The sequence below is a fragment of the Anneissia japonica genome, unplaced genomic scaffold (assembly GCF_011630105.1).
Source record: "Anneissia japonica isolate Jap-2015-1 unplaced genomic scaffold, ASM1163010v1 scaffold2320_len370340_cov150, whole genome shotgun sequence".
Taxonomy (NCBI): domain Eukaryota; kingdom Metazoa; phylum Echinodermata; class Crinoidea; order Comatulida; family Comatulidae; genus Anneissia; species Anneissia japonica.
In genome coordinates this window covers 265,454-276,401 of record NW_022705529.1, presented here as the reverse complement: position 1 = coordinate 276,401, position 10,948 = coordinate 265,454, and the positions used below count along the sequence as shown (strand labels likewise).

The 10,948-nt window shown below is 35.7% G+C and overlaps 1 protein-coding gene across 1 annotated transcript in view; it reads right to left on the bottom strand.

Annotated features, from left to right (window-relative positions):
* Window positions 1-841: 841 nt before the first annotated feature.
* Window positions 842-10,948, bottom strand: part of LOC117105620 (membrane progestin receptor gamma-like) — a 19,873-nt gene continuing 9,766 nt past the window's right edge. The window contains exon 2 of the mRNA XM_033246795.1: window positions 842-2,596. Within this exon, the coding sequence (XP_033102686.1) occupies window positions 1,383-2,594 (1,212 nt within the window). The 5' untranslated portion in view covers window positions 2,595-2,596 and the 3' untranslated portion in view covers window positions 842-1,382. The remainder of the gene's footprint in view (window positions 2,597-10,948) is intronic.

Sequence of the window (10,948 nt, the reverse complement as noted above, 5' to 3'; positions counted from 1 at the left end):
CTGACACGCACGTGGGTAATTCGTCACACACTGATGGTTACTATAGATTTTGTGACGGTCAGCATATAGTGGCTCGCGGCGCGTAGAATATCGATGCCATAGTTATCCTTTAATACGTCCAGAGATATGCGTCCTTTGTTGAATTGCCTTGGTTTTAGGGACATGATTTTGATCTATTTTAGTCAGTAGACAATTCTATTTACAAGAAATAGGCCTATTTGAAAACTAATAAATTTATATCAAACCAAGTCTGTCTAATTATATATTTGGTAAACAGGTGCTGATACCCACCTGTGATCAAACAAAAGTTAATAAAATAATAATAATAATTATTATTATTGTGTAGTTTTATATAGCACCGGTATCCATCAAGTAAGATGCTCATGGTACTTGGTATGTGGACTAGGACCTCGATCAATAACTTTCTTCGCCCCTAAGGATCCCTTCGTGTCTGTGCTACCCGGTAACCCGGTACCAGAACCTCTTAATATAACGTCAGCAATATAATTCTCAATATAACGTCAGAAATATAGTATAACATATATAGGCTATTTATATATAATACTGCACACAAAACCCACATACACACACATATATATATATATATATTTATATATATATATATGTATATATATATATTATATATATACATATATATATGATATTGAAGGGAGTTAGCCGTTACCACTGTTGAATAAAAAATATAATATAAATCATCAAAGGTACATATACAGTGTTTAAATAAGGACATGATGGAACATCGTAGGCTACCCTGTAGCTTTTCAACGAATAAAGTCCTATGAAAGTCATTGTGTAATAAAATGCCTCCGACGGGATTCGAACCTGCGATCTCTCGCTGACAAGGCGAGCGTCATAACCACTAGACCACGAAGGCTTCATGGTTGAACAGATTTATCTGGCCGAATGCCCTCTTGAGGCGTAGCATTGTGTAATACAATGTTCCCGATGGTTATTTGGAAGGATTATGCTTTATAACATTATGTTCCTATTTGAGCACTATTACTATTATTTATCTATTTGTTTAATTTTGTTCAATGGCATATCCAGAGGCATCGGGATGTGGAAGGAGTGTTGCCTCTGGATACCCGCTCCCATAAAAAAGAGAGAAAAATGAGAGGGAGAAAAGAAAGCAAATAAGAAAGATGGGAGCACAGCACCGTAGGCTTACTCAAAACAAACTAATTTTCAACTTGTATTCAATGTAGCAGTGTTTATAATCAGGCATTTCTAAACAAGAATCTAAAAAACCACGACCCCATTCCCCGTTAGGTGCTTCACCACGTCGTGTGGCCCTACCTACATTTTCCACTGGATCAACCCCTCCGTGTTTACGGTGCTACGCAGTAAAATTATTTTGAGTATTACTTTATTTTTGTCTTCAGCAGCGTTTTGTATTTGTTGTCAGCGTTGCATATATTTTTAGGCTTGATACAAGTCATGTTTGATACAGTGTTGCTTCCATCATGCAGTTGGTTCCACTTAGTTTTGGTATATATATGCGAGTTCTCAATACATTCATTTTGCATAGTGAGAACATATCCATTGTTAAGTCTGTATATGTGTTTTGGTTCCGGATGTCTAAAAACACAGATTGAAAAACATAACACAAGAAACATCTTTATGGAGAAAACCACCATGAGTAAACCGAGGGAATACCAAAATGTTGGCACTCCGATTGCCGTCTCAAGGAAAGTGCGTCGGTCGTTCATGTCAATGATTAAAGCATTCACTTGTAGCATAGTCGCAATGGATGCAGTCAAGTGGAAGAGTTGGTGACTATGGAAGAAGATGTCAAACTTGCCGGGTGCCAACCTCTCGGGGAGATGAGTTGCATAAATAAACGCTGTAAAGAATGCCGCAACGAATTGCCATCGATGCACAGCAACTGATGCAGCTTCGCATTCGTCATCTGGGCAGACAGTCACGCGGTATAATAGTGGTAGGCTACAAAAAATATATGGGATCATGAACGATGAAAGACGACATAAATGGCGGAACAAACTCTCAGTCATGAAACGCGACCCGCACGCACCACAGCTGCACATTAATATTGCGTTGAGTACGCCGATCGGGATGTATAAATTGAAAAACTCTGTATTTAGTAAATTTTGTGGAAAAGAATAACACCTGTAAGCAATACAACATCCGAAGCTGTACATACCCAGGGATGAGTAGTCGAAGAAGAAACAAACATGGCGAGCCCGTTCAGAGAGGCAGCTTAGAAGATGCGCAAAGCTACTAGCTGATAAATATAAACAAGTGCAGACGAGTTGACCAAGCAACGGCCATGTGAATGGGTCATTGACAAAATCAAGACAGAAGCTCAGTTGCAACATACGCCACAAAAAGTATAAAAACGGTATAAAGTGCGTCCAAAAATTCAAGGTTTCATTGGTACGTCGTAAAGCACTTTGCAAACACTCGGTTAGGTTCGTTTCACAAGCGCGGTACCCAGACAGAATAAACGGTTCGAGAAATGTAGGTGATAGTTGGTCTGCGCTGAACAATTTGACCATCCACATGTTTTTTGTTTTTCGTCTCTGCATCGATATATGTCTGTTATTAATATTCATAACTGAAACATAAGAATTAACACTGTGTTAATTGAGGATAATCAATAGAATGGAACATGGTTTATTTAATTTATAGTAATTTGTTTTACAAGGGGCCGGAGGCCTGGAGTTTTGAATAAATTCCCTATATGGGAACATGGTTTGAAAAATATTTCACAATATCGAATTGACAAATTTTACGCCCCACAACTAACATGGAGAGGATTGAACATATTAAGACGAAGCAATGGAAGAGAAGGAAAAGAAGAACAAAAGTGAAAGTAGCAGAAGACAAAAAAGAACAGGAGGTAGAACAAAAGATACTCATTTTAAGCAACAAAAAATCTATAATAATATTAAATGAAGGAATTAATTACTAACATTCAAATATACATAGGGCCTATATATATATATATATATATATATATATATACATCTTAACGAATGGAAAGGGAAAACGTGGTACCCACATATATAGACGCTGAGAGTTCTAGTAAGTGTCTGTCTCTTATACACATCTAGATGTGTATACATACATACATACATACATACACACATACACACACACACACACACACATATATATATATATATATATATATATATATAATTATATATAATTTTGTTCCTGTGCTGTGCAGAATATTCAATAAATTCCTTACTGATGGCTTTATTCCAAAAGATTGGAAACAGGCAAATGTCACCCCTGTATTTAAATCTGGTAACCCTAATGATATTAAAAATTATCGACCCATATCGCTGTTTTCTATTATAAGTAATGTCTTGAACGTATCATTGCTGACAACATTCTATTTCATCTCCAGTTCTTTGGGTTTATCAGTTCTTCTCAGCATGGGTTTTACCCGGGTACCGTAGGTCATGTATTACTCAAGCCACTTGAGTAAATTATGGATGTCAAAAACCCACCGGTCGTCGATGCTATATTCCTTGATTGGGAAAAGCATTTGACAGTGTCACCTATCATCTGCTTATTAAAAAACTGCATAGTATGGGAGTATGTGGACCTCTGCTGAAATGCGTTTACTAATTCCTCATTAACAGATTAGGCTCGGGCGTTCCACAAGGGCCAGTCCTGGGTCAACTTTTATTTAATATCTTTGTTTTCGACTTGCTTTTTCATACTACTTTTCATATGAAGCAGTATGCTGATGATACAGTGATTTATAGACCAGTATAAAGTCCTCGTGATGCCCTTGACCTCCATTGTTTTAGGATAGGCCTATGGGCTGTCTCTTATACACATCTAGATGTGTATAAGAGACAGCCCTAATGATATTAAAAATTATCGACCCATATCGCTGTGTTCTATTATAAGTAAAGTCTTTGAACGTATCATTGCTGACAACATTCTATTTCATCTCCAGTTCTTTGGGTTTATCAGTTCTTCTCAGCATGGGTTTTACCCGGGTACCGTAGGTCATGTATTACTCAAGCCACTTGAGTAAATTATGGATGTCAAAAACCCACCGGTCGTCGATGCTATATTCCTTGATTGGGAAAAGCATTTGACAGTGTCGCCTATCATCTGCTTATTAAAAAACTGCATAGTATGGGAGTATGTGGACCTCTGCTGAAATGCGTTTACTAATTCCTCATTAACAGATTAGGCTCGGGCGTTCCACAATGGTCAGTCCTGGGTCAACTTTTATTTAATATCTTTGTTTTCGACTTGCTTTTTTATACTACTTCTCATATGAAGCAGTATGCTGATGATACAGTGATTTATAGACCAGTATAAAGTCCTCGTGATGCCCTTGACCTCCATTGTATTTCCAAATGGTGTGACGAAAACCATATGAAGTCATGCACATAACTAGGAAATTTGATTATATACCTCATATTACTTATACAATTGACACTAATCCCCTTGAAGTTGTTAGATCACACAGATGTCTTGGTATTGACATTTCAGGTGACCTAACATGGTCAACCGATGTTAGAAATGTATTTATGAAATCAATGAAAATTTTAGGGTTTATCAAACGGTTTGTTGGTTTTAACAATACTGAAATTTGAATTAGACTGTATATGACAGTGACATGTACGGTGACTTGATCCCTGCAGACTTGTGTTAGAAAAACGCCCCGTAAGTAAGCTGCAGATGATGGGAATTATGGACGATCTTACCCCAAGATCTATTTACTTTCTAACTACAACATTGTGATCGAAACGATCAAACCCCTTGGTAAAGTCAATGGCACACAAGTTGACATAACTCCCATCTTTCCTACATCCTTTAAAATAGAGTCAAACAGACTGACTAAATAGTGAACATTAATTTTCTACTGCCAAATTGTCTGGCATAAAGTTTATCGCTAATGTCATCAAAAATCCAATTACCAACAAGGATTCAAAACCTCTGGATAGAATGCAAGTTATAGAAATGGGCCTACGGTCCGCAACCAGTGGCGGCTCTAGGATATATTTTCTGGGGGGGGGAGCAGCTAAGTTGTCCGACAGGGGGACCAAAATGAGATTTAAAAAAAAAAGTATCAACCTCTGGATGGCCGAAATTGGCACTCTCAAACTGTGACAGATGTGTTGGCTTGGTGTGGGCCTATTTTTATATGTTTTATGGTCTGACTGCCCGACGGGGGGGGGGACTTGACCTGTCCGGTGGGGACGTAAGCCCCTACCCCCCTCAGTTGGCGCCGCCACTGTCCGCAACATATTTAAAATTCTTAATTTTAGGATAGGCCTATGGGTACAGCTGTGACCTTTTTCCAAAGATTCGGAAAATTCCTTTCTTTAATGACAAATTAAATATATTAGTAATAGACAAAGCAAGCTCAGCAGCCTATTCGTTATATACTGTAATCTAATAAGAGGTTGATCGGGGTGACCAGCCTTGTTAGGATTAAGTTCAACCAGTTTATCCTGGAAAATCTAAATACACTTTCTATTTTGTTATTCATTAAAAGCCTATTATTTTCTTTACTTTACCAATGGTTCAATGTAATTGTTTGTGCGATGATTTTCCGAATAAACTCAAATTAAACAGACCGAGTCGTTTGGCTAGGCCGAGCCGACTCGAGCAGATCCACCCGGGGCCAAATCGAGCGGATCGACCATGTGTTGCGGCCTGTGTCACGAAAATTTACCACCGAGAAATTAGGTACCAGACCTAAATTCTCGTTTAAGCGAAAATTTTGTGTTTGTCGATAAATTAAGTTCCACTCTCCTTTAATGGCCCTTATAGTACAGTGCATAATTATTTCCTTTGTTTTAAACTAACGACCGATCGTTATTAATGAGGTGAACTTGTATTTGGAACAAAAACCGTGAAAATAAGCTTAAAATATATGATTTGGAATGTTTTTTAGTCTTGTTAATGCTTCAAATCGCGTCCGCAAAGACTACGACGCTGACCTAATTCTCTTCCCTGCTACAACAGCAGTGCGAAGATTGTCCTTGTTATCGCCTGTTCGCAGCCAGGCTTTGCATCGTGACGTACGAGTGCTCTTCCATTTTCAGCCAATCAGAGTAGATACATGCCCAGAGTGGGAAAACAAAATATGAAAAAGACACCTCCATGGATACTGCATGGACCTATTAATAAGATTATTAATAGGTCCATGCTTATACAACTCCCGTCACGACTCAAGGAAAACCTGGATTATTATAAATAAGATACTTGGTAAAACCAAAACTAAAGTTGTTCTCCCGGATACTGACAACAGTGCCCACACCCCTAATATCGCTGATGCATTCAACAACCACTTTAGTACAATTGGTGTCAAACTCGCTGAAGAAAGAATTGATTGTAATTGTAAAAGTAATGCTAAATGTAATGATTATTTAAATGGAAACGATGTTAATTCACTTTTTCTTCTACCTACTGAAGAGAAAAAAATAATCTAAATTGTATCTAAAATGAAAATACTATTGCTTCTTTCATCTGTCATATGTTTAATCTGTCTCACTCCACTGATGTATCCCAACTTAACTAAAATTACAAGACTTTATCCAATAAGAGACAGGCTGTACTCGATCTCATTAAGAAAATTCATATTGCCATTAATAATGATGAAACTCCCATTGGTATCTTCATTTATCTTACCAAGGCGTAAACAGTTATTAAATATGTCTATGTATTCATAAAAAAATAAAGTAACTAAAGTTTATACATTTGAGCATGTACCTTATGTTTAACTTAACTTCACAGCAGCATAAACAATATGTAAAAGCTAATTTACGTTGAAAAAATCACAAGTCAATTTACTTTTCCGACTGTGCATTGAAAATGTGACGACGACGATTTATAATAATAATGAATAATAATAATAATAATAATAATAATAATAATAATAATAATAATAATAATTTATTATTGTTATTTGAATAATTAAGGTAGGGGCCTATTAATTTACATTGCGAATACACGCATCTGAAATAGAGGGTGGATGGTGGAGCCTCCAAAGAGAGCAAATTCGCTCAAAATCAATTGAAAGTGGTCCGAAAGATATGACAGTTAAAATAAAATAAATAAAAATAAAATATATATCATAGCACTGTTGAGATATTGTTTTTGTAGGCGTCAGTGTGGAATTGTTTCCTCACGATTCTTTAATATACCATGGAGGAATTAGTTTAGTACTGTACAGTACATTCTAGTGTAGCAAATATCATTCAAGGCGTTTGTACTGAAAGTCTGTCGTTACAAATACCACTAGCCAATTATTGCAGCCTAGTGTATGGTTCGTAAGCGGGAAGTTTGCTTAGGTCCAACCAATCAAAATAAAGGCCATTGCTTAAGCCACACTGGAAGCCTAATTTGCATACATCACCCTATATAAATATACAGAACTGCACTGCATTGCATTTGGATTTAGATGATAACGGAGGCGAAGTAACATAGCACTGTGTTGAAAGCGGATACGATATTATATTCAAATTGAATTCCATAGAGCATTCTTGGTGACATTGAATATTTTCAAACGTTTCTTAAACTATAAATCAGAGAATTAAATATACTTCTTTGAATGTTTTTTAGTCTTGTTAATTCTAATGATTTTGTATTTTGATTATGTTAATTTTAATTAAGTTTCTATTCCTAAAATTGTTAAAAATAACTGGACCATTTGGGAGACCAGTACTTTTGTATTGAAAATGTATCCAGTCAAAAGAAAGAATAAATAAATAAATCGTGTCCGCAAAGACTAGAAGCAAAAGGGAAAGAAAAATGGAAGGCTTTGGGATAAATAGGAATGTAACAGGCCTTGAAATGATTCCAGTTACCAAAGCATTGTAATAATAAAATTTATTGATAATCAACAAACCAATCATTTTAACTTAATTAAACTAAACTAAAACCAAATATTGATAATAATTTTTTGGTACATTTGCATTTGTTTTGATTTTTTCTTCTCTGTTGTTGTTAGCGCCTCGAGGTTGTGTCAACGTGAGGCTCTATATAAATCCAGAATTATTATTTATTATTACTACGACGCTAACTTAATTTTCTTCACTGCTACAACAGCAGTGCGAAGATTGTCCTTGTTACCGCCTGTTCGCAGCCAGGCTTTGCATAGTGACGTATGAGTGCTCTTCCATTTTCAGCCAATCAGAGTAGATACATGCCCAGAGTGGGAAAACAAAATATGAAATAGATACCTCAATTGTTACTGTAAGTTGATTGACTTTGATAATGAATAGCGCCAGTAAACATCAGGCATCAAATTGTTTGGTATGACGGTATAACCCTCTCCTCATATCAAATTTTAAAAACATGTTTAGACCAATTTTACTGAATTTTTCATTGTATTTTGTTGCTTTTTAAACGTTGTCCGTGTTTTGTTCTTTACTCAGTTGACTCTGCAATTTGAAATCATTTTTTATGGGACCCGCATGGATGTACAGTATTGTAGTTGTTACTTTTTATGGCTTATCCTATAATCAGGGTTGTTTGTTGCACTTTTTCCTTCCTTGTCTTGTTTCAATTACATGATTAATGAATAAATTCAATTCAAAATAATCAAAATTGATTGGAAATTGAACTTAAAAATATTGCCAAAATTGTTTGCCAATGTTCCAAAAGATAATGGTTCCTATGTTAAAGTGTTTTATATATTGCTCTGCTGCATCTAAATTACAGAATTATTTATTACAGAATTCACTCAAAATTGTGGTATTTTATTTTTATTTATTTTAATTAATTCTCATGTAGATCTATTAATAATGATACAATGAGAATACAATTTGAGGGTATATAAATTATATAAAAAATTAAATGCTGAAATTTTCTCATAAAATGCAGTTAGAAACAAATACAATAAAATATAATGAAATCGTCAACGAAATAACATTCATGCATTTATTCTGCTGAATACAGTATATCAACAAAGAACCAATATAAATTATTTAAAACTGTATACTGTATATGTTGCTCTATATACAGGGAGATAATAGGTAAAGTGGATTCTAAATTGGAATTTCGAAAATTTAAAATCAGTAAAATCTTGTAGGCCTATATTAAAATCACTTTAGCACTTGAAGATAAAAAGTATATTTAATTCTCTGATCTATAGTTTAAGAAACGTTTGAAAATAATATATTCAATGTCACCCAGAATGCTCTATGCAATTCAATTTTAATATAATCGTATCCACTTTCAACACAGTGCTGTGTTATCCACTTCGCCTCCGCTATCATCTAAAGTCAAATGCAATGCAGTCCAGGGTTGACAGATAGTCGACAGGCTTCACGGCCAAACACACGCCATCTCACGGCCAAATTCGGCCAAACCTTTTTTCGATATCGGCCAAAATTCGGCCAGATTTTAATCCGATTAGAAGACAACAGTGGGTATATTCATTTGAAATACAACAAAAATTATACGACAATCAGAAAATGAAAATGATATACACAGAACAATGTTAAAAATATATAGCCTATGTTCTTTAGTTGCTGGCATGCAGGCCGGGGGAAAATCCAGAGATGTCCGAAAGGGGGAGGGCCGGGGCCGAAAAAAAGGGGGAGGGGAGGGAGCGAAAGTGGGTCCGATCGAGATAACACCATCTTAAAGGAAATTTGTCTTTTCTAGACGCCCGAAAATATCCTGATGCGTTTGGGCGATCATTTTTTTTTACCACCCCTCTCCCTTATCCACTGCCATCTCTGCTATTTAAAATCACAATATTAGGATTCAACTAAATTTGATTTAAATGTATTAAATATTAATGTACATTGTAGTCGATCTATAGTAAACATTTTAAGGGCCTGTTATTGGCAATTAATTAGAATGAATTAAGTTACATAGTTAGGTAACACAAACTGGCGTTAAAACAAACCTATGAAAACTTTAATACACACTTTTTATCTAAACTTCTAAATTCGCCTCTGAATGTTATTGTCGCAATACTTAAAGCAATAAATCAATGTTGCTATCAGAATTATCTTCTTCATTCTCATACAACCTAACTCCAGGTTAACTTCGAAGAAGTCTCTGCAAAACTTGCTTGAAATTGGAGGTGCCATCGGACCCGAATGATCACATGAGCATTTATATATGGCGCTCTACACCTAGGGCGGCACCTAGGGCTATACAATTCAATTGGGCAATAATAAATTAATTAAAGTACAGTATTTAATTTATAGGCCTATTCAAAAGAAATTCAAGAGATAGAACCTCCCACTAGTAAGATGGAACATATACAAAGACACACAATATATGGTACAAACTTGCAATGAACTGTCTTCATAAAGCTTAAACGAGGATAAACTTCATAAACAATCGGGGAACATATATTAAGTGTTTAGTGCAAGTACAAACAAAGGTACAAGATAAGAATCAAATATAGAATTTAAGCTAACAAAAACAAAATATCCAAAAAAAAACGTCTACGTTATATTAGGCCTTATATTGAAAAAAAATATAAACTTTTCAAAAAATTCGACCAAATATAGTTTGGCCGTGACTTTTCAAATGCTACGGCAAGGCAAATTTGTATACGGCCAGATTTGAGAAATCTGGCCGTATACAAAAAAGGCTAAATGGCAACCCTGATGCAGTCAGTCTCGTGTACACTTACATAGGGTGATGTATGCAAATTAGGCTTCCAGTGTGGCTTAAGCAATGGCCTTCATTTTGATTGCTTGGACCTAAGCAAACTTCCCGCTTACGAACCATACACTGTATGGTAGGCCTGTCATAATTGGCTAGTGGTATTTGTAACGACAGACTTTCAAAGAATCGTGAGGAAACAATTCCACACTGATGCCTCCAAAAATATCTCAACAGTGCTATGCTATATGTATATATATTTTTCTGTCACTGTCATATCTTTCGGACCACTTTCAATTGATTTTGAGCGAATTTGCTCTCTTTGGAGGCTCCACCACCCACCCTCTATTTC